At 60.4% G+C, this 23,156-nt stretch overlaps 1 protein-coding gene across 12 annotated transcripts; it reads left to right on the top strand.

The window, feature by feature from the left end:
* Positions 1 to 759: 759 nt before the first annotated feature.
* Positions 760 to 22,859, top strand: DLG4 (discs large MAGUK scaffold protein 4). Of its 12 annotated transcripts, none has more exons than XM_032322429.1 (22): positions 760 to 793; positions 1,000 to 1,098; positions 1,377 to 1,417; positions 10,275 to 10,340; positions 13,809 to 13,862; positions 14,008 to 14,058; positions 14,269 to 14,393; positions 14,491 to 14,660; positions 14,773 to 14,909; positions 15,056 to 15,200; positions 17,491 to 17,786; positions 17,889 to 17,991; positions 18,116 to 18,230; positions 19,100 to 19,276; positions 19,489 to 19,525; positions 19,618 to 19,645; positions 19,771 to 19,818; positions 19,923 to 20,024; positions 20,372 to 20,544; positions 21,482 to 21,591; positions 22,109 to 22,200; positions 22,309 to 22,859. In XM_032322429.1, the coding sequence occupies exons 1-22, from the start codon at positions 775 to 777 to the stop codon at positions 22,413 to 22,415; spliced, it is 2,295 nt and encodes a 764-aa protein (XP_032178320.1). In that variant the 5' UTR covers positions 760 to 774; the 3' UTR covers positions 22,416 to 22,859. The 12 variants fall into 12 exon arrangements, 11 of the variants coding, with proteins under 11 accessions (XP_032178320.1, XP_032178319.1, XP_032178318.1 ...); XM_032322428.1 differs by having other exon boundaries at positions 13,999 to 14,058; XM_032322427.1 differs by having other exon boundaries at positions 10,275 to 10,439.
* The last annotated feature ends 297 nt before the right edge of the window (positions 22,860 to 23,156 follow it).

The raw sequence follows: 23,156 nt of genomic DNA, 5'->3' as shown, positions 1-23,156 counted from the left end.
GAGGCTAGACCAGAAGGAGGACTTCCAAGTGGAGTCGGCAGGAAGAGATAGGAAGGAAGAAATTAAGATAGATACCAGAGGCGGAGGAGGAGGGAAAGGCGATCCTTTGGGGGTCCCTTGTGGAATCCATCACCATCAACACGAAAAGGAGGACATGGTGGGGCGGGAGGAACCAAGTATATTGTCCTGAGACATGGGAGGTGTCACTGACTTTGGAAACAGCTGAGTTTTCACAATAGGACCCCCCCACACACACACCCCGCAAACTCAGTGCCTCGCCTTGAGAGCCTCTGAGATCTTCCCCAGCGTCTTTCTCTTCCATGGTTCCTTCCCGAGACCCTGTGTTCAGGCTAGATCTCTGACACTGGATTTTTCCCAGCCCCAGAGGACCTGTAGGCGGTCTCGTTCCCTCCACTCCTCACACACACACCTACTTCTCTAGCCCTAGGCCAAGGAATCCCAGGTGATTTATACCTCAGTTCTGCCACCCACTGGGGACACACCCAGGAGGAGAGATCTGGGCTCACCTGCCTTTCCTTTTGGGTTGCAGGAGACTCCTTGGAGGTGAACCTGGTCCATCAGCCCCTCTGGGAAGTGTAGCAAACTCACCCCCACCCCCCCCCCCCCCCCCCCCCCGGCTTTGGGGAGAGGGGCTGGCTTGTGAGGCGCCAGGGGAAGGATGGGACTGCCCACTTGAACTAACAGCTAGAACTGGGTGGGGAGGCAGCTCAGCTCCAACCCAGCGGATTAGGGAGATTAAGTCAGAGGGGAGAGATGTCCGAGACACCCAGAGGTGAAACTCCAAGAGTCCTGTGGAGGAAAGGCCTGGGGGTTGAGCGGGGTGGGGTGGGGTGGGGGCTGGGATTCGGGGACCCTTCTCCTGAACCTTCCCATAGAATGTGGGTCGAAAGAGCACAGGCTGGGGAAGGTGAGTGAGTGTCCTGGTCCCTCTGTCTCTTCCTTGTCCCACTCCCTCGTCCCTTGCTTGCATCTCGCCAGCCCCCCGCTCAGCCCTCTGGCTCCTGGCGCCCCCACTGTTGCGATGGGCACCCCCTCTCCTCGCCGTGCTGCACAGTGACCTCTTCCAGGCCTTGCTGGGTGAGTAGCCCCAATTCTCTGAGGGGCAGTGGTGGAAAGGGTGGCCTGGGCCTCCCAGGGCAGTGACTGAACTTGGGGGCTGGTCGGGAGCGAGTAGGTGGTATGGGGCAAGTGGGGGTCTATGCAGGGGTCAGGCGTCTAGACTGTCCTCCCTCAGGATCCAGCTGTCCTGGCTGGTGGTGCTCCTCCCTGGACAGACACCAGGAGGCGAGTTGGTGGCAGGGGTGGCCTGGGAGGCAGGGCTGGGGGAGGGTAACTCAGCTCTGTTCTGGTGACAGACATCCTGGACTATTATGAGGCCTGCATCTCGGAGAGCCAGGTAAGGGGGTGAGGTGGGGCCCTGTCCTCAGGGAGTGGGCAGGCAGGGGATGGCTGAGCTCACTTGGGCGACTTGGGGGCCCTGAGGACAAACTCCTGAGTCTGGGGTGTAGAGAATGTCCTCTCCACTCCCCCCCTCCCTAGCCTCCTGCTTCCCCCCTTTCCTGGGCCCCAGTTGAGGACACTGAAGAGTCCAGGACAGTCACTTCTCGGGCCTCCTGAGGGATGGCTCGCCACCCCCCAGGGAGTCCCTCCTGCCAGCCCCTCCCTCAGGCCCTGCCCCCTGCCAGGGCCGGGCCCCAGGACTGAAGGGAGCATGGGTGCTCCCAGCCCCACTGCGGGGTGCTTCCGCCTCTGAGAAACGGGAGTCATCCTCCTGATCTCTGTCGTCTGCGCTGGTGCCTGGCCAGGCCTCCATCTTTGCCTCAGGGCCTCTCTGCTGCTGCTCTCCTCTCCTCTCCCATTATCCGGGTTCCTGCCGGCACTGAAGCAGTTAACTCTGCCAAGGCACCCCCCCATCCTCGCTCCTCGCTCCCTCCCTCCCTCCCCCTGCTTCCTCTCTCCTCCTCTCTCCCCTTCCCTCCTCGGCTACACGGCTCCCTCGGCCGCTGCCGCCTCCAACCCCCCCACCCCACTCCCCCGCCACGGCCCCTAGCCCCTGGCCGTTAGGCAAGACCCCCCCCTCCCCCGGGGCTCCCCGAAATCCAGTTCCCCACCCCCACCCCAGCTCATGCCCCAGCCCCCGAACTCCGGGGCTGCCAGCCCCCGGTGCCCCCGCCCCTCCTGAGAATCGGGGTGTGCTCCCCAAGCCCCCTCCCCTCCATTGGGGACCCCCTTTTAGGGCCCCCTTCCCCTCCCTCCCACGCTCCCCTCCCCTCCCCTTCTCCAACCCTTCTTTCCCCTCTCACCCCTCCCCCCATCCTGGCCCCCCCTGCAAAAGTGGGGTGCGGAGGGGGGAGGGGTGAGAACCCACGGAGGGGAGGCACGAAACTCCGATGAAGTCAGAGCCCCTTACCCGCCGCCGCGGCCAGCCCCCCCAACATGGACTGTCTCTGTATAGTGACAACCAAGGTAAGCATGATGGGGGGGCTTTGCCCTGGGAGGAGGGTATGAGTTTGTGGGGAAGGGTTAGGCAGGCCTCATTTCAGGCTGGGGGCCCTGGAGCGACAGCATCAAAAGATGCATTTGGGGGTCATGGTTTAGTTTTGGGGTTCATATCTGAGATAATGCTGGGTTTGGCCACAGGTGCCCCCTGGAGTGATCCCTTTGTACCTGTAGAGAAATGGAAAATTTGGGCTGTTTTGTGGTTTGGGGGGCTAATGGGTTTTGGGGTTCACCAACGATGTTGGAGGGGACTTATCTAAGGAGAAGCCTGGCTCACAAGGGAGCCCTGCTCTTGTACGTTAGAAGGTGGACTGTGTGAAGGGGGTCCTCTTCCCTCCTGGGCGACAAACTGGCTTCCAGGTGTCTCGTCCAGTTTCAGGGGGCTCTTGGCATGGGGGTAGACGGTTATTGGTTGTGCCTGAATGGTCTGGGGGTGTCGGCAGGCAGAGAAGGGGTGGGCCTTCAACCTACAGAGCAAGCATCTTGTGGTAGATACATTTTGGGCTACGCTCAATTATAGGGAACTGGTCATTTAGGGTTTGATCTTACAGAATGGGTTTAGTTGGGAGTTGTCAGAGGGCTAGCGCCTGGAACAGGATCCTCGGGGGGAATGGACCAGGTGAGGCCAGGGTCTGGGATACTCCCATGGGAGGGAGAAGCTCGAAGCAGCCCTGGTTGCCAGACTCTGAGGAGGAGGAGAGCTTTTGGGAGACAGGGGATTTGAGGAGGGGGAGCAGGTGGGTGGTGCAGAATTTGGGGGTGGCCCAGGCAGGTGCTCACTGTCTCCGTCTCCTCCCACACTGTATCCACCCCTTGTTGAGGAAGAGGGAGAAGAGGGGGAATAGGAGAAGAGGAGAAGGGGAAGAGGAGAAGAGGGAAAAGATAGAGGGGAATGTTCCTCTTACCCCTGACACAGGGGATCAAGGTGGGGGAGGACACCTGGATTTCAGGTTACCAGGGTGAAAAGGAGTTGGAGGAGGGCAGAGCTGGCAGCAAGCAGCAAGCAGCGGAGGACTGGATGAGGGTGTCCCTGTGCCTGGAGCCTGGAAAGGGCAGATCTTGGATGGGGAGCACAGGCAAGCTCCTGGTGGGGTGCAGAATACCTAGGTCTTGGCTGTGAGACTCTGGGACTGGCAAGCTGGATGCCTGGTGTGTGGAGGGAGGCCTGGGCGGGTGGCAGGCAGCTGGGGGTTGGGGGGTGGGACAGGAAGTGGGGGCCGGGGAGGCGGGGTCCGGGTGAGTCACAGGCTGGGGAGGGGGTTATATTTAGTGGGAACTGCAGCTTCTCAGGGGAGGGAGCTGAGGACACACATGTTCCCTGCCACAAACTCACACATGTGTGTACACATGCATCATGCACGTGTGAGCAATGGATGCAAGAGACTGGAGCCCTAGGACCTTTGGGTCCCGAGTCCCCATGCCCTCTCGGGCTACTTGCTTGTCCCCAACCCCCCCAGTTCTATGGCTCCAGGCTTTCTCCCCAGGCTCCTGCTTCCCCTGTTCCCTGGAGTGTCAGTGGATTTTTCGTGCCTCCCTTACTCGGGCCTGGTCTCCTTAATGTCTGTCTGGTCCTCTGCTTCTCCGGTCTCCTGCCCTTAGCCTGCCCCTCAGCCTTAGGTTCCCTGGCTGTGGCCCCCTCTGCTCAGGTGTACCCAGAAAGCCAGTTGGAATGTGTGGGCTCTGCTTCCAACATGTGAACGCACACGCGATCGCGAGCGAGGGTGAGGGGCTTGCTTGGCTGGCAGGCTCTTCTGGGAGGGGGAGCTTATTCGCCTCCCATCCAGACTCCTACTTCTTCGATGGAGTCCACGGCGAGCATCCCCGAGGGAAGGAGCCTTGCACAGAGAGGATCAATCATGCCTTTGGGGTTTTACAGAGGCGTGGAGGAGACCCAGGCTTGCCACATTCCTTGGCCGGAAAACTTGTCAGTCTCTGGATGACGAGGACTCCAACTCCCATAAGGCCTTGAGGCACAAGAGCCCTCGGTGTAAGGGGCCTGCTGTCCGTGGGGCTGTTGGGAGTTGTGGTCCGCCTGTATCCAGGGCAGCGGAGGGTAGCCCGGGAGGAGCCAGCAGGGGGCACGAGGCACTTGCTTCCCCATCCCCCCCGCCCCGCAGCGCCCCCCGCGCCCAACGTGCTGGGTGGGGTCGGGGGTGCCCAGGCTTTGCGGTCTCAGGCTTCCCAGCCCCGTCTGGGAGTCCTCCATCTTTCATCGCCTATATTTAGATTCCTGCCGCAGTAATTTAGGGAACATTTATGGAGGGCCCGCGCCAGGTCCCTCGCGTCGTGCTCCCGCCTGCCTAGCGATCGCCTCGTCTTACTCCGCGCCGGGGTCTTTGCCGGCGTTGGTCTCGGAGAACCTCTCGCTCCCACTCCGCCCCCGTCCCTCCCCCTTCTCCCCGCGCTGCTGCCGCCGTTGCCATGGCAACCGGCGACGACTGAAGTTGCGTGGCGGACTTGAGGGCCGGGCGCGGGTGTCGGAGGGCGGAGCAGAACGGGGGGGTGGAGGGGGGAGAGCGGGGAAAGACCGGGGGCTTTGGGCCCGAGCCCCGGAGGCGAAGCGGTTAAACCCTCCGGGTGGTCCTCATTGGGCCCGGCCCGGATGCCGGGGGCGGGGCAGGGTGGCCAACGGCCTCATTCATTGGCGGACAGGGGCGTGGCGGAGGGGCAGTGTGGGCGAGGCCGGGGGAGCGAATGGGCGGGAAGTGGACGGAGGCGTGGTCGACTGGAAGGGGGGGGAGGTGGGCGGGGCCTGGCTTACTCTGTCGAGGGAGACGGGCAGCAACCCTTGGGAAGGGGCGGGGCCTGAGTGCGGGGTAACCTGACCGAAGTGAGGGCGGGGCTGACCCGGCAGGGGCGTGGCGTGGTCCCATGTGCCGACAGGAGACGGGGTTTGAGGGGCCTGTTGTCTAAGGAACTGTGGGGTGCGGGGGGTCTTTGGGAAGGAGAATCCGAGGGCTGGGCCGTCTGACGTCTCAGTCTTCATAAGATGGAGGCCTGTTAAGATTTCATCAGAACACAACCTCCTACCTCAGCTCTCTGTTCCAGGGAGACGGTTGCTAGGCGACAGCAAAGTCCTTGATTGCTGCGTTGCCAGGCAACAGGGAAACGGAAAATGGAGGGAAAAAGGAAATGGGGGGAGGGGGAGGGTCTCAGGGGCCACAGCGCCCGCTGGTGGAGAACCGGGGCCTGTGCATTTTCTATTCTAGAAGGAATTTCAAGTTGGCTCCTTTCTGCTTGGGCAACCTCCGAGGGATGCGAGCATTCCAGCCAGACATGAAACTAGGGCGCTGGGGGTCATCTTGGGGGCGCACCCAGCAGATTCCGATCAACGGGAAGGGAGGGACATAGGCGAGGTTTTGGGGCCTCCGAGTCCGTCCTCTCTGTCCTGTGTGGGCATTATAAAGAAGCCCGAGGGACAAATTTGAGGAGACTGCTCGCTGGGCTCTAAAAGCCGGGAAGGTGGGCGTTTAATGGAAGAACATTTGGAAGAGTTGCTTTCAGGATTAGTCGTTTGCGGGAAAAAGCAAACCTCAGAGGCAGTCGTTTTGAGGTCTTCCGAAAGATTTGTGGGTCACTGCCAATTGCAGGCCAAATCTTTGGGTGAATGTTTTTTGAGGCTTGGAGGTGGGGGAGATAGATATATTTGGGAGCAATCTCCTAACAAAGTTGGAATTCAGAATCATGAAGGTGATGTTGAGATGTGGGAAGGGCAGCCAGAAAGGAAGAGGAGTACTGTATGAACTTGGGAAGTGAAGGAAAGGGATAGGGAAGTATTTCCTAATTTAAAGGTTTGGGAATAAATTGAAGAGAGTGCAATTGAATGTGGAGGGTCAAGCTTTAAGATACATTAAGGACTCCCAGAAGTTGATGGTTGGTGAGATACATATAGATATAGATAATTTTAAGTTTTTCTTTAAGTTTATTTACTTATTTATGTACTCTCTACTCCCATCGTGGGGCTCGAACTCACGACTCTGAGAGATCAAAAGTTACAAGCTCTTCCCACTGAGCCAGCCAGGAGCCCCTCCGGTGGTACCCTGGGCGGGCATACTGGAAAATCAGGAGTATCTCATTATGTGCAGGGATTTATTTGGACAGGGACCCCAAACCCGTCTGAAGACTGTTTATTTGGATGTTTGCATTAGAGCAGGAGTAATATTTGCACTAATTTCAAGGTCTCTGTGGGCGGATTAGGGGATATGATTTTGAAAGGGAGGATTTAAAGGGCAGTTACATTCGAGAGGACGACCAGCACCGGTGGTCCGTAAACGTTTGAAGAGCATCGCCTGGCTAGCAGGTGGGGCTGGGCTGCAGGTTAGAATAGATGTCTCGGCATCCGGGGGGATGCTGTCCACATTAATAACCCTGTTTGGGGAAGTAGCGGGGAGGGGCTTGTGGGAGGCATTTTCGATCATCCGGGGGTCCCTCTGCAGTGAGGCAGAAGTGCTGCTGCTTTCCCGCACATCGGAGTCGGCTGGAGACGAGTGGCCGGGGAGGTTTGGGAGTCGTTAGGGGCCTGGTGATTTCCGGGGCAGGAATTAGGTGAGAACTGTTATCTGTAAACTGGTCAGTCCGTAGAGGGGTCGGAATAGGCGTGTCCTGTGTAAGGCGAAGTCCACAGAGAAACAGCTGGAACCTGGGAAGTTGATGGCTAAGAGGGTCTCCCCTCACCCCCTCGCTCCCATCGTGACGCTCTCCCGCACTGCGCAGGCGCCGTCCCCCCCCCCTCCGGCCGCAGCCTCCTGTCGCCGCGTCCGCCGCAGCCCCCGCCCCTCTGCCCCTCCCCCTCCCCCAGCCCTGGGACCCTTGCTCTCCCACCCGCCCCCTCCCCTAAGTCCCCCTCCCCTTCTCCATGTCGGCTCGGAACAGATTCGCCTCCATGTGTCTCTGCGTGGTACGTGCCGCGGTACGGGCTCCGGCCCCGCTCCCCTCTTCCCGGACCCCCCAAATCTCAGGGTGCAAGCTTCAAGTGCTGTCGCTCTTCCTTCTGCTTGGCGCGGGGTCTCTGGGTTGCAGTGTCTCGCGGACAGGCGCAGCGGGTTGCCCCTCTTATCCACATCCCCGCTTTCACTGACACCCCTCTATTTTGGGGTGCAAGCCCCGGTTCCAGGTCATTCTGTACAGCTGGGGCTTCAGTGATAAGAGGACCAAGGGGGAAGGAACAACAGCGATCCCCAGGCCTTTTACTTGCCTATGCCCTAACGTATTGGGGGTTCAGACTTGGTCCCAATGGCATCTGAGCTATAGCCCTTCTGGCTGAGTCCCAGTAGGGTAAAAGAGGGGACCCTCCTTTCCTGCCTGTCCTGCTTCAGTGGTCCTGTAATCTGGGACGGAGGCGTGCTGACCCGGATCCCCCCCCCCCCCCAGTTCCCAGTTTGGGAATTACCCTCCCCCCACCCCTCCAGACGTTTCCTCCCCGCCCTCCCATCCCTTACTACATGTACAGTTATCTGAAAATTTCCCAGGACTGAACTTGGGCCCTAACCTCCTTCAGCCACATTCTGGAACCTGTACCCCATTTCCCTCACATTGTCTTCTAATGCAGGGGAGTCTCCTCCCCAGTCCTAGACAGTCCCCCACCCCCATTGGGTTGGGGGCAGGGAGAGGTGTTTGCAGTCTCACTGGGATAAAATTTTACCTTCATTTTCTTCTCTAGAATAAACAATGAATTTTTGCCATTCCATATGCCATATGTGCACCCTGACATTTCTTCATCAGATTCAGGGATTTTTCTCTGTGAGGTGGGCTGAAAGTGGAAGGGCAGGGGGTTTGAACCCTCCCCAGACTTGGAGAAACTAGAAGCTGCGCTCCCCGCCCCCCCCCCAGGACCAGGAAGGTTATGGGACTCCTGGGAAGTACAGAGGGGAGCTGCTTCCTCCCCTTTCCCCTGGACCCTCAGTTCTGGGGCACTATTCAGGCTGCAGACCACCATTTCAGGGTGTGCAGTGAACACCCTCCTTCAGGTCGTGGGGTTCTGTTATCCAAGATGGCCCAGCCTCTGGGTGGGTGGGGGGCGCTTTTCAGTTTACTCTCCCTGACCCTTCACTTTTCCTTCTTCTCTACTTTTTGCGCCCAAAGGCTGGTCTTGAAATCTGGAGCTCAGGATTCTCTTTCCAAGTCTGTGGCCCAGAAAACGGGAGTGTATCCTGATGAGCCCCTGTTTTCCTTCTTAGGGGAACTTCTCGTCTCTCACCTCTCTGTCCTGGGTGGGAGAGCCTTCTTGTGGCTGGCTCCAAGTCCCAAACCTGTTCTGCTGCGCCCCCCACCCAAGCTATGGTTGAACTTGGGTTACATCCTCCAAATTTTCATTTTCAGAATCTTGCTTGAGCATCAGGCATTGACCTTGATAAGCTTCCTCTAGTTCGATCTTGTAACTGTTGCCCTCTCAGGGCTGGGGTGCTCAGCTTTTCGGATGTTTTCTTGAGAGGGGATTTCTGCCTTCTTTTACTTGTGTGTCCGGTGGGGGGTGTGTGTGTGTGTGTAGGGGGGTGTCTTCTGTCTTCTCCTGCCTCTGGGGGAGCCCTGCCTGTGGTACCCTCCCCCTCCTTCCCTGAGCTTGGAGTTTCGGGAGGGTCTGCTTCTGTGGGGGCTGGCTCTTGAGGAGGGGGATAGTGTGAGGACCAAGGTCGGTATGGGAAGACCCAGGCAGGGTTGCCGCCCTTCGCTGCTGTATCCGGCTGTCCTTTTCCTCTTTCTCTGGGCCCCAGTTAATCTCATTTACTGGCATCCTTGTTAAGCTAGCGTGGGAGTCAGATGAGATGACTGGTGGTTAGTTGGGAAGGGAGTCAGGGGTCATGTTGAATCTCGCACCCCTAAAAGCCAGAGGGAGACTAGGAATGGATTCTGAGACTCAGTGCTCTACCCCATTCCCTAGTCAGCCAACGTGGAACGACACCCATCCCTGCCCCCCTCCTGAGCCCTACTACCTCCGTTCCTCCCCCTGCCTTCTCCATCCCCTTCTAGTATATCCGATTAGCTGGCTGGACTGTGGGCCTTTGTAGGGATGGGGCCAGATGCCTGGGGGCCCCTTTGCGGACTACTTGGGAACCAGTGGGGCCAGTGGAAGATGAGCTGGAGGAGTTTAGCTTTGTCCTGCCTGAGGGGCTGATGCCAAGTACCTGCTAGTCCAAGGGCCTGACTGCAGTCCCTGCCTCTGGCCCGCCAGTGCTGGAGAGCCAGTCACTCCTGGGGTAGAGGCTGCAGGTGGGGAGACTGAGGCTCAGAGGGTGGGGTGGGAGTGAGATGGGGCAGGGGGGAGGGTGCTGGAGCTTGAGTATGGAGGAGGGAGCTTACAGATGGGAAGAGTGGGGTGAAGATGTCTCGGGAAGCTGAGAAGTTGGGGATGGGCGTGGTAATGGGGGGTACAGAGTGTCAGAGGCCCTGCTGAACCTGAAGGCCTGGGTGGGGCTGGAGAAAAGGAGGCCGGAAGTGGGGTGTGCCAGGTGGAAGGCGGGACGGGCAGTGGGGGAGTGCCTGGGACATGGGGGATGTGCAGGGGGGCGTTGGGGAGAGGGACTGGGATTTGGGGCCCACGGAGGAGAGCAGTGGCCGGCCTAGCAGGAGAGGGGCTGGGGGAGGGTGGCCAGTGGGGAGCCAATGGGGCTGGAGGAGAGGGAGGGGGAGGAACTGGTCAGGCCCTGGGGCCTTCCGCACTGCACTGGCGGGGGTGGGGGCAGAGGAGGCGGCCTGGCGGACAGCCTGGAGCCGGAGGTCCTGGGCTGTCCCCGTGACGCCTCCGTCCCCATCCCCAGAAATACCGCTACCAAGATGAAGACACGCCCCCTCTGGAGCACAGCCCGGCCCACCTCCCCAACCAGGTAAACGCCCCCGAGCTGATGCACGTGGCGGAGAGGAACTTGTCCCACCTCGAGGCCGTCCACGGGGTCGTGGGCCACGCCCACCTCACTCCCCTCAAGGTAGGAGACTCAGGCGGCATCCTCCCCAGTGCGGCCCTCGGAGCCTCGGAGCGCCAGCCACCCCCAAGGGCCGGTAGGGCGAGAGCTGTAGCTGGGAGGAGGCTGGGATGGGGCGCCTGGGGCTTGGGCTCCTGGGGCCTGGGGAGGGGGGCTTTGGGGGGGCCCCCCCCGGAGACACCTCGTTCCCACCCAGGAGAAACAGAGGCCAGACCAGTGGTAGTGGGCGTAGAGCTTACAGCCAGGGTACGTGTGCCTGAGTGTGTGCACGCACGTGTGTGCCCAGATGGGTGCTCCCCCAGGATGCCCCCCACCCCAGGCCCTCTGCATTCCTTCACACTCTCATCTCCATTTCCGTTTTCTGCGGCCTGAGCTCTGTTCCCAGCTTCTGCTGCCCTCATTTGCTCTAGTCCCTCGTCCGCCTCCTCCCCCCACTTCCGGCTTCTGGGCCTAGCTCTCCGTGTCCCCGAGTCTACAGCCCTTTCCATCTGTCTGGTCGGAGGCTCCCAGTCGTGGGGCCTTTCTGCTTTGGTCTGGCCCCAGCCTCTGCTCCCCTCCTCCCTGCCTTTCCCTCCCGCTGGCTGGCTGGCTGGTTGGCTGGCTGGCTGCTGCTTCTGGATGCTTTCTCTCTCTTCCTCCCACGCACTCTCCTGCTCCCTCCCCGAGCCCCAGCTCAGGCCCTCCGAGCTGCTCAGTCCTCCTGCTCAGGCTGCCAGTTCTCCCTCTCCCAGTTGCCCTTCCCTGGTCCTTCTCCCCGTCCCAGCCACCCCTCTCTCTCATCCTTCCCCCCACCGCGCTTTCCCTTTTCGGGTCCCTCCTGTCCCCCGTTATTGCTCGCCACCACCTGTTTCCTTCCCCATCTCCTCCTCCCCTATACTCACATTATGTTTTCCCTCTCTGGTCCCTGGGGAGACCCTGTTTCTGGGACCTTCCCTTCTCCAGCCCACTCTGCTGCTGCTTCCCCTTCAGTCTCCTCCCATGGGGGCACAGGATGGGGAGGAAGGGAGACACCAGGCGGGCTATGGGGGCAGAGGTGGGATTCCAGAATCCTGTGGGATGCCCGGGGGAGGGGGAGGCTGCTGACATTTCACCAGAGGAGACCCAGAGGAGGTTTTCTGAGCCTGGGAATGAGGAGGCAGGGAGGGGGCGGCTGAAGGTTCTGGGGTGAGGAGGAGTTCTGAGGGAAGAGAAACCATTCTGTGGCCTGGAGCAGAATGGGGAGACCATGAAAGGGTCAGAGGCCTTGGGGGCAGGGGTTGGACAGGCAAGGCTATGAAGTCAGGGCCCAGAAAGAGCTGATGGAAGGGACCAGAAGGAAGGCCGTGGAGGAGAGAAGACAGCGTGGAATGTGCTGTGAGCCAGGGAGTCAAGGAAGGCCAACCGGACATGCTCTTTGTGGGATGGGACCATGACGTCCCTGGGGAGGGGCATAGGAGAGGGAGGTGTGCCAGGTGGTAGTGGGCTCAGGCTAGTGGGTGTTGGGATCAGGACTCAGGAAGCAAGGGAAGCGACTGGAGGCCCTGAGCCAGCTGGGTATCTTTTGGGATCCAGGCCCGAGCTGGGGGACAGGAGAAGCCTTGGTTTGCAGAGGGAGTTGAGAATGAAGGACCGTGATTTGGGGACAATCTGGAGGGTTTGAAGCTGGGATGAGGGAGAGTCGTGCTTATCTCTCCAGGGAGTCAGAACTTAGGATGGACACTGAGGGGGAATGGGGCTGGAGCGGGGATAGGGACTGAAAGTGGGCAGAGGACAAGGGCTGCTTTGGAAGGTGGAAACTGCAGGGTGGGACAGGGATACAGAGAGAGGGTGTGGGATGCTGTAGAGAGAGGGGTGGGAGGCAGATGAAGGTAGCTGAGGAGGAGGCTTCTGGGGAAGGAGGCTCTAGGCTAGTGATGGGCGGGGGATTGAGGATGGGCGGTGGGATGGAGAACGACCGTGTGGAATGAGATTTGGCAGTCAGTGGCCATTGGTTGGATAACAGTGTTTGCTGAGATTGGAAGGGTCGGAGGTTGGTGGCGTTAGTAGATGGAGGGGTACGAATTGAGATCTGTGACAGAGCTTGAGAAGCAGTGTGTGGTGTTGAGAAATCGCGGTGGGAGAGAGGAGGGGAGGATGGAAGAGTCTGGGGAATCCGGGACTAGCGCCTTGCGCTTGGTAGGCTCCAAATAAATATTGGTTTAAGGAGGAGACAGGTTGGGGACCCCGGAAGGAAGCGCTTGGCCGCCTCCCCCATTGCCATGGAGACGGCGCTGCGGTTGCCCTGGCAATTGGGGAAGCCCCTAGGACCGGCCGAAGCTGGCCCCGCCCCAGAGCCTAGAGACCCTGCTGCGTTGTGGAGGCGACTGACGTCAGGACCGGGGCACGCCCCACTTTAACCCTTTCCTGAATGAAGGGGGGGGGAGTAGCTGAGAGATAGGACCCGGATGTCTCTCACCACTCCCCCTTCCTGACGTGCTGTGCACTCTGCGTAGGGTGAGGGGCGTACCGGAGGGCCGAAGGGGCTGTTCAGGATGCGCTGCGCCCACAAACCTCCTCAGCCCCGACTGCTCTGGCCGGGCTCCCGGGGGGCGGGGCCCAGGGCAGGAGAGGCGGGGCTAGTGGATCCCTTCTGCCCTGGGGACTCTGGTTGCCCCTAGGCCACGCCCATCTCCCCCCTCCCGTTGTCCTGGCGACAGGGCCTTCTGGAGGTGGGTCTCCCCAGGCCTTGGCTGGGCTTAGATACCGTTGCTAGGCAACAGAGTCCTCAGAGGAAGGGGCGGATTGGCTGGCGGGTGGGGGAGAGGGAGGGAGGGGCCTGCAGATAGGGGAACCCCGGATTTCGGGCACCCAGGATTTAGGGCAGATGTGTGTGAAGGTGAGGGGCAGATCCGAGGGAGGGTTCTCAAGGTTTCTGGGTGTATCTAGGCCGACAGGGACTGGGTGGGGGGCTGGAGCGGGAGGGGGGGCGGGGGAGGGGGGCAGGACCCGGTGGACATGGAAGCACTGGGGTGTGTGTAGCACATAAGGCAGTGGCAGCCTGAGGTGTTACATCCGGTGAGAAGCTCCCCCCTTTGCCTGCCCCCCCAACTCTTTACCATCTGCTGCTCCCCCATCTGGCTGTCTCTCCCTCCCTTCCCGCTTTCTCAGACACCTCCTTCCACGTGCAGGGGGCCTGGGCTGGGCATAGCGAGCGCCTGGCCCAGGTGCGTGTGTGTCTGTGGTAGAGACTGAGCTGGGTCCTTGAGGGGTTTGAGAGCAGGCTTGGTTAAGAGGCTGAAGGGGTAGCCAGGCTGGTGGGGACCCCCCACCCCCCCCCCCACCCCCACCCCGAGGACGACGGGCTTCCTCTTGAGCCAAGGCTCAGGCAGCTTGTCATCTCCTTCCCCCTCACAGGCCAATTCTCCTCCTGTGATTGTCAACACAGACACCCTAGAAGCCCCGGGATATGTGAGTTGTTTAGATTTTGGGGCCCTTGCAGAAGGAAGGAGGGAGAGAGGGAAGGCCTGGGTCCCAGCGCAGGGTGGGGGCCGGCTCTCAGGCAGGGATGTCTGTCTCACTGTTGTTGTGTTTCTGGTCCGTGCTGGAGTTGCAGGTGAACGGGACAGAGGGGGAGATGGAATACGAGGAGATCACATTGGAAAGGGTGAGCAGGCTCCCCGCTCTGAGGTCCCCTCCCCCCGCTTCCCTGTCGGTGCTTGACTCTGTGCCTGTGTGTAGTGGGTGCCATGTCTTAGCCTTGTCCCTTCCTGCTCTGGTCACAGCTCCCCAACCCCTGTGTGTGCCCCTGCCCCCAGTCACCCTGCCTGGAGCGGGCAGGGCGGAGGGCTGATGCTCCTCCCCTCGTCCTGCCCAGGGCAACTCAGGTCTGGGCTTCAGCATCGCAGGTGGCACTGACAACCCGCACATTGGAGACGACCCATCCATCTTCATCACCAAGATCATTCCTGGCGGGGCTGCGGCCCAGGATGGCCGCCTCAGGTGGGGAGGGGATACAGGGGTTAGGGTGCTGGTTCCCTGGAAAGGGAGGGCTGGGGCAGCACAAAGCCCCTGGCTCAGGCCCACTTTGCCGCCTCAGGGTCAACGACAGCATCTTGTTCGTAAACGAAGTGGATGTGCGGGAGGTGACCCACTCGGCCGCGGTGGAGGCCCTCAAGGAGGCAGGCTCCATTGTCCGCCTCTACGTCATGCGCCGGAAGCCCCCGGCGGAGAAGCTCGTGGAGATCAAGCTCATCAAAGGCCCTAAAGGTAGTAATCCAGGCTCATCTCCCCGCCCCCACCCCAGCCGGAATCCCCGTCCCCAGGCCTGCTCCCCGGCCCCCGGCCCAGAGTGCCCACCTCTGCCCTGCCCGCCACCCAGGTCTTGGCTTCAGCATCGCAGGGGGTGTAGGGAACCAGCATATCCCCGGAGATAACAGCATCTACGTGACGAAGATCATTGAAGGGGGTGCTGCCCACAAGGACGGGAGGCTGCAGATCGGGGACAAGATTCTAGCGGTGAGGACCTCCATCCCTCTGCCAGCCGGCACCTATGGCTCGCCTCCCTGCCCGGGCAGGCCCCGCCTTCCGCACCACCATTCCCACGGTGCGGCTTTCTCGGGGCTGTTTCCGGCTCTGTCTGAGCTCTCTGTCCTTGGCCCCAGGTCAACAGCGTGGGGCTGGAGGATGTCATGCACGAGGACGCCGTGGCAGCCCTGAAGAACACGTATGATGTGGTCTACCTGAAGGTGGCCAAGCCCAGCAACGCCTACCTGAGTGACAGCTATGCTCCCCCAGACATCACGACCTGTGAGCACCCTCCACCCCTCACAGCTCCCCACGGCCCATCCCAGTGACCCCCGGGACATCCCGGTGACCACCAGATAGAAACTCTCTCTCCTGTTCTGTGGTTGGAGCATAGATGGAAAGATCAGTCACCTCAGAGGACCTAGAAAAGATCGTCCGTGGTCTCTTGCCCAGGAGGCACAAGGCCCAGACAGTTTTGTGGTTCATTTTTTTCAAATTTTCAGGAAATAGATAATTCTTACGTTCCTTCTGAGCAAGAAAAAAGATAAAGAAAGTTCACGTTTCATCATATGAGGGCATTTCAGATGGTCACAAAGGTAACATCAGAGAAGGAAAACATAGGCCCCATGTTCCTTCTGAAGAGAGACATAGACCAAACAGCAGCAGGTTGGGGGAATAACATTGTCTCAAAGTGGGATTTGTTCCAGAAAAACTTGGTTTTTCAAAAAGGTGGTTTTGTATTGGGAAACTTTTTTTTTTTTAAAGATTTTATTTATTTATTTGACAGACAGAGATCACAAGTAGGCAGAGAGGCAGGCAGAGAGAGAGGAAGGGAAGCAGGCTCCCCGCGGAGCAGAGAGCTTGATGCTGCAGGGCTCAATCCCAGGACCCTGGGATCATGACCCCAGCCGGAGACAGAGGCTTTAACCCACTGAGCCACCCAGGCACCCCATGTATTGGGAAACTTTTTAATACGATTCGTTGTATTCAATAATCGAAGGACTAACATCATAAAATTGTTTCAGCTAGACGCTGGGAAAAGACGGAGCAAATTCAGCTTCTGTTTTCACGTGAAAGTGTAGTAAACTAGGAACACAGATGTTTTCCTTAACGCAATGAATGGTAGTTATCCTACCAAGAGGGACCCAGGCTCCTTGGAGAAGGGGCCAGTTCTCAGTCTTGGCCTAGAAAGCAATGGAGAGAGCCAAGATTGCTGGGTTAAAGACCCAGGAGGGGCTCCTTCTGGCGAGTCAGTCAGAACTCATTCACTATATGAAAGTCTGTGAGATTATAATGTTGCTTGAGAGTAATTGGGCACCCTTGGAGCGTGCTGGGGGCCCCTCCATTAGGACACCTGGCAAATGCAGGGAGAGAGGGAAGCGTGTCTACTTGCTTTCTTGGACAAACCACACCTCAGAATTACCAAACAGTTGATAATGGCAAAATGCTTTTTATTTTTATTGCTATCATTTTTTAGATTTTTACTTATTGGAGAGAGAGAAAAGCAGGCTCCCTGCTGAGCAGGGAGCCCAGTGTGGGGCTCCATCCCAGGACCCTGGAGATCGTGACATGAGCCTAAGGCAGATGCTTCACCATCTGAGCCACCAGACGTCCCATTTTTAAAATTTTTATTTATTTATTTTTTACTAGGCTCTACACACAATGTAGGGCTCAAACTGACAACCCCTAGATCAGGAGTCGCACACTCTGCCGACTGAGCCAGCCAGGCTGCCCAGGGAAGGTTCTTTTTTGTAGCGTAATTCCTCCTGATAAGTGCTCCTTCCTCCGAAAAAAAAAAAGTAGAATATCCTATTTTGCTGTCCCCAGCAAAAAACCAGAACCAGGCAGTGGCCCTCAGTGGCCACTCAAGCTCCTAGGTGATGGCTGCCGGGGAGATAATAATGAGGGGGTCAGCTGGCCACACCTTGAACTTGCCAGTTAGTCTCACCTAAGATGACCAGATAGTTTTGCCTCCCGCCGCATAGCTGTTTTTTTCCTACCGCGTCGCCTACGACGTGTTTGTGCCAGGAAAAATGGAACTAGAGTCTGTCGAAGTCTCTAGAACAAATCACCAGCTTACAGGAGAAACAGGCATATGTTAACACCATCAAAGATGCCAGCCGTGATTTCCCCATTAGAATCTGCCTAATAGAAAGTGGGAAATTCTATTAGACAAATGACCTAGTTTTCCCAACCAATGATGGCCAAGAGAAGGAAAAAAAGGGAGAGAGAGAGAGAGAGAGGGATTTTATAGATTAAGAGATTTGAGAAACAGAACCTGAAAGAAAGCCCCCAAGGCCTGGTATTCATGGTCCCCTTGACCTGACCACCCTGGGCACACCCAGGACATGTAACCCTCAAACAGACGACCCCCTGGGAGAACCAGCCACCGTGAATTCCTTTCCCCCAGCATTGCTGGGATGGGACGCCCCTTTCCCCCCACCTGGGCCCTGGCGAAATCCTGTCTCCTCCCTCTGAGTCTGCTCCCCTGGTTCCTGAGGGAGAAGGTGGGCTGGTGGGCGCCGCCCATCCCGAAGCTCGGTCCCACGCCTCCTCCCACGTCTTCTTCTAGCCTATTCCCAGCACCTGGACAACGAGATCAGTCACAGCAGTTACCTGGGTACCGACTACCCCACGGCCATGACCCCAACTTCCCCTCGGCGCTACTCCCCAGTGGCCAAGGACCTGCTTGGGGAGGAGGACGTGCCCCGGGACCCGAGACGGATCGTCATCCACCGGGGCTCCACGGGCCTGGGTTTCAACATCGTGGGCGGCGAGGACGGCGAGGGCATCTTCATCTCCTTCATCCTGGCAGGCGGTCCCGCGGACCTCAGCGGGGAGCTGCGGAAGGGGGACCAGATCCTCTCGGTGAGGGAAGGCGGTGAGGGAAGGCCGGCCCTGTGCCCTTCCCCGCCTCGGGCTGGAGCTGGGCCCCCAGCTGCGGCCGCTCAGCCGCTCCCCTCTCCCTAGGTGAACGGCGTCGACCTCCGCAGTGCCAGCCACGAGCAGGCGGCCATCGCCTTGAAGAACGCGGGGCAGACGGTCACCATCATCGCTCAGTATAAACCAGAAGGTACCAGGCCTGCAGCTCCCCACCGTGTGGGCAAGGATGGTCCTGGGAACGGCATCCCCTCTTCGGCCGCTTCGGCGGCAGTGGGCCGGGGCCGGAGCTCAGGAACCTTCTTGTCCTTCCCCAGAGTACAGCCGATTCGAGGCCAAGATCCACGATCTTCGGGAGCAGCTCATGAACAGCAGCCTGGGCTCGGGGACCGCCTCCTTGCGGAGCAACCCCAAACGGGGTTTCTACATCAGGTCGGACGTTTCCCTGGACTCTGCCCCTCCTGGTTCTCTGCTCTTCCCCCTCAACCCCTGCCTGCCTCTGGCTCCCTCCATACTGAGTACCCCTCGTGCCTTCTGGCCTGGACACCCTGGCCCTTTGCCTGGAACCTCCGCAGTCCGGCGATGCAGAGGTCACTGGCTGGTGGAGAGGGGCCTTGAGGCTGTGTGGACTACCGTGGGCACTGTGGCTCCTCGCCCCCCCAGCCCTCCCCGCCCTGGGCTCCTGTCCTACGGCTCGCACGGCCTCCCCGCTCCCTGCCGAGGCTATAGCTGTCCTCAGCACGGTCCACTCTGGCCTGACCTTCTCCCGCAGGTTCAGACCTGCATTTCTGGCCATCTGCTTTCTGGACATGTCCCCTGGGATGTCCCACGGGCACTTCACATTTAGCACGTCCCGGACTGGACTCCCCGTGGTCTTGCTGAATCCGTGTTCCTCGTTCGCTGATGGGTGCCGCTAATTGTCCGCTTGGCTCCTGCCTCCAGGCGGGTCTGGCTTGGCCATTCTCTCCCTGCTGAACTTCAGGGGCTCCCTGGCTCGGTCCTCACTGGCTCCCGGGGGTGCCAGACTGTCTCCTCTTCAGTCCCACGGCTGCCTTGGTGGTCCTTCCTTTCCTTGGCCTGGCCGGAATTTGGTCTTTTTCTTTCTCACCCCTGTGGCTGTCCTCTGCATGGGCGCTGCAGACCGCGGTCCACACACCGTGGGTTCCCCGCAGTCCGCGACCCTGGTGGGAGGGCTGTCGGCCACTGGGCTCTGATGCAGAGCCCTGGTCTGGGGGCCCTGGCAGGGTCTCGGTGCGCCGGGGCCTCCGCCCATCTCTGACCACTGGCTGCCCACCCTCCAGGGCCCTGTTTGACTACGACAAAACCAAGGACTGTGGCTTCCTGAGCCAGGCCCTGAGCTTCCGTTTCGGGGACGTGCTGCATGTGATTGACGCCAGCGACGAGGAGTGGTGGCAGGCGCGGCGGGTCCACTCCGACAGCGAGACCGATGACATCGGCTTCATCCCCAGCAAACGGCGGTGAGGCTCCTGGGGCCTGTAGGCTTCCTGCTGCAGGAGCTCAGGTCCCAGCGGCCCCTGGGGTGGGGCTTGGGGGGCAGCTGGGAGGGCCTGGGCCTGCCCTCTGACTCCTTGGAGGTCTGTCTGCTGGGCACTGTCCCTCCTGCGAGCCTTTGGAGCAGGGCCCCATGCTGGCCATCTCCCTACCCTCCCATCCTCCATGTCCCCCACAGGGTTGAACGGCGGGAGTGGTCAAGGTTAAAGGCCAAGGTAGGTGGGGGCAATAAGCTTGGAGGGAGGAGAGGGGGAGCCTCATGGCCGGGGGCATTCCACCAACCACGTGGTCTGCTCTCTCTTCACAGGATTGGGGCTCCAGCTCTGGATCACAGGGTAGGTAGGGTCAGCTGGGCCGGCCGGGTGAGGGAGACCTGAGCTCTCCATATCCTCGGGAAGGTGATACAGGGCCCCAAGTGCCCTGTCTGAGAGCCCCTCCCAGATACCCTGCCTCCCACTAGGTCGAGAAGACTCCGTTCTGAGCTACGAGACGGTGACGCAGATGGAAGGTAAGGCCCCAGCCCCGGCCCCGGTCCCTGGTCCCCGGTCTCCGGCCCTGGCCCCCCGCTGCTCCCTGCCCCGCAGTCCGCCTCAGCTGGCTCTCTGTCCTCAGTGCACTACGCTCGCCCCATCATCATCCTTGGGCCCACCAAGGACCGAGCCAATGATGACCTGCTCTCGGAGTTCCCCGACAAGTTTGGATCCTGTGTACCCCGTGAGTGCGGTGGGCCCTGGGGCGGGGCAGGGTGGTGAGGGCTGGGCCCAGGGGCTGTGGGGCGGGGCCTCTGGCAGAGTGGCCAGCGGAGGTTGGGGTACAGGAGGACAGATTGGGGTGCAGGAGGACGCAGGTTTCTCAGAGCAGGGGTGCTTCTCAGCCGCGTTCCAGGTCGGGGACCCGGGCAGGGGGCCGGCGGGGGCTGGGGGCGGTGGTGCTGCCCTCCCTGACCCCGCAGTCATGGTCTCCCCAGCAGCCCCCAAGCTGGCGCTGTGGTGGTGGATGCTGGCAGGCTTGAGGCTGGAGGGATGGTTAGATCTTTGGGGGGTGGCGTGACTTCCTGGCAGATACCACGCGGCCCAAGCGGGAGTATGAGATAGATGGCCGGGACTACCACTTTGTGTCCTCCCGGGAGAAAATGGAGAAGGACATCCAGGCGCACAAATTCATCGAGGCCGGCCAGTACAACAGCCATCTCTACGGGACGAGCGTCCAGTCCGTGCGGGAGGTGGCCGAGCAGGTAGGACCCGCGGGCACCCAGCCTCTTCCTTCTCCCCTCTCCCTACCCCATGGCCTCCCCCCAGCTCTCTCTAACTCTCTTTCTCTGTCTCTTTCCCCGCTGGGTCTCCACTCCCTCCTCCACCTCCTTCTCCTCTTGGGCAACTCTGTCTGACTGCCTGCTCCCCCTGCCTCCCTCCCTCGCTTGCTTCCTGACCCCAAACTCCTTGCCACCATCTGTCCCCTCTCCTCCCCTTCCCTCCTCCTTGCCCCATTTTGCCTCTCTCCCTCCGGCCTTGCCCTTGGTGGCTTGGCCTCCCCAACTTGGTCCCTCCTTCTGTCCTGCTCCCCTGTGGCCCTTTGCCCTGGCCTGTTCCTGGGGTCTGCACCCCCTTCTCCTGCTCCTCTGCCTCCTCCTTTTCCCCCGCACTGCCCCTCACCCTGCCCTCTGTCCCTCCATGGCTCCTTTCTCCATCTGCCTCTCCTCCCTCCCACCTGTCTCTCCTTGTTTCTTCCATCTGTCTGTCCTGTCTGCCCATCCATCCTACTTCCTCTCTCCTTTCCCCTTACTTTCTCCTCTCCCTGCCCTCCACACGCCACCCTGCTCCCGGCCACCCCTCTGGCCTTGCTCTGCCCCATCTTCTGGCGCTCCCCCCCCCCTTGTGCCTTGTCCCTCACTCCTCCCTCGTTCCCTCCAACCCCCTCCTCCTGTGCTGGCTTCTCCCCTCACTCTCCCTCTGTCCCTTCCTTTTTCTCTCTGTCTTTCACTCTGTCTGTCCGTAACCCCTTCTCACCTGACTCCCTGCTCACCTATCTTTTCACATCCACATCACTGCCCCTTTGGCCAACCTCCCATCCCCCACCTTTCCACGTCCCGTGTCCTGTGTCCTGTCCCGGCACCTCTGTCTGTCCTTGCCCGCCCCTGCCGGCCCCCCTCCGCCCATCCTGCCCGCCCCCAGGGGAAGCACTGCATCCTCGACGTCTCGGCCAATGCCGTGCGGCGGCTGCAGGCGGCCCACCTGCACCCTATCGCCATCTTCATCCGCCCCCGCTCCCTGGAGAATGTGCTGTGAGTATGGTCCCAGGGGGCCTCCCCTCAGCCCCCAACCCAAGGCCCTGGGCCTCAGAGGGCCTCTGCTGAGCTCTTCCCTCCACACCTGGGACAGCAGCTCTGGCAGCCCTGCAGGGGGACTGCCCCGGGAGCTGGAGCCCAGAGCACGCAGGGAGTCCCAGGCCTTTCCTTTCCTCTCCCACCTGGGCCTGGCCAGGACTACAGCTCCCAGCATCCCCCAGGGCAGACCCCTGGTGGGCCGAGCCGGCCTTTGGGTCTTCGGGGAGCTGGGGTCTGAGAGCCTTCCCCGGGGCCGAAGGCAGGAGGGAAGAGGCTCTGAGAGGTCCCGGGAGCGGCCCCACCAGGCGGGGATGGGCCGTGGGGGGCCCCGGGGGTGGCCGTTGTGGCCCTAGGGGCCGTCGGGAGCTGCATCTCTGGCTGTGGGCTCCGGATGAGAAGAGCCGTGCGCGTGGGGCCCTGGACGGTGGCAAGAGGTGGTGGCGGCCGCTCAGGCACCGCCTCTGGCTGTCCGCAGGGAGATCAATAAGCGCATCACGGAGGAGCAAGCCCGCAAAGCCTTCGACAGAGCCACCAAGCTGGAGCAGGAGTTCACAGAGTGCTTCTCAGGTTAGGCCGCGGCCACCCGGCGCTGGGAAGGGGACCCCTGTGGGCGGGGACCCTTGCTCCCTTGCTCGGTGTCCAGCCTCACTGCCTGCCCCCCTCCCCCGCCCCCAGCCATCGTGGAGGGCGACAGCTTTGAGGAGATCTACCACAAGGTGAAGCGTGTCATCGAGGACCTCTCAGGCCCCTACATCTGGGTCCCGGCCCGAGAGAGACTCTGACTCCGGCCCTGGCGTGGCCTGGACTCGCCCCGCCTCCCTCCCGCGGGCCCTTTGGTCTGGACTGAATTGCCCAAGCCCTTCACACCCCCTAGCCTCCCTCCCGTCCCTTCTTATTTATTTCCTTTCTAACTGGATCCAGCCCTGGAGGGGGGACACTCCCCTGCATGTATCCCCGCACCCCAGAACTGGGCTCCGGAACCCCGGGAACCTGGGGTCTGAGGGGGGGGAGCCAGGCTCCTGGTCCCGAGCCTGTGCTCCTGAGGACCGGAGCCCCTGCCCTCCCCCAACGCACACACAGCCCAGCGGGGGCCGCCTGCCCTCCCCACCTTCTCCCACACACATTCCAGAAGTCAGGGCCCCCTCGAGGAGCAGCCCGACGCAGGGATGCAGGGCCACAGGCCTCCTCTCCCTCCTGAGGCAAGGCCTGGGGCCCCCCTGCCCCCATCAGAACTCCCCAGGTCCCTTGGTTTAGCATTTATTTTTTCCCATTTTTTTTCTTCTCAAAGGTGGTTTTTTGGGGGGATAAGTGGGGGGACGCTCCTGTGGGCCCCCTGCCTTCCACGTGCCCCCCACCTTTTTTCTTTGCCGGTTTGCATGAGTGGAAGGTCTAACTGTGGCTTTTTTTTTTTTTCCCTGGGATTTACTTTTTATTTTACTTTGTTTTATTTTATTCTGTTTTATTTTTTTTGGGAACGGGGAGGGATGGTTCTAGGGAGTGGGAGCGTGGGAGGGAGGGTGGGG

The sequence above is a fragment of the Mustela erminea genome, chromosome 18 (genome assembly GCF_009829155.1).
Source record: "Mustela erminea isolate mMusErm1 chromosome 18, mMusErm1.Pri, whole genome shotgun sequence".
In the NCBI taxonomy this organism is placed as follows: Eukaryota; Metazoa; Chordata; class Mammalia; order Carnivora; family Mustelidae; genus Mustela; species Mustela erminea.
This window is presented reverse-complemented; position numbering and strand designations above follow the sequence as displayed.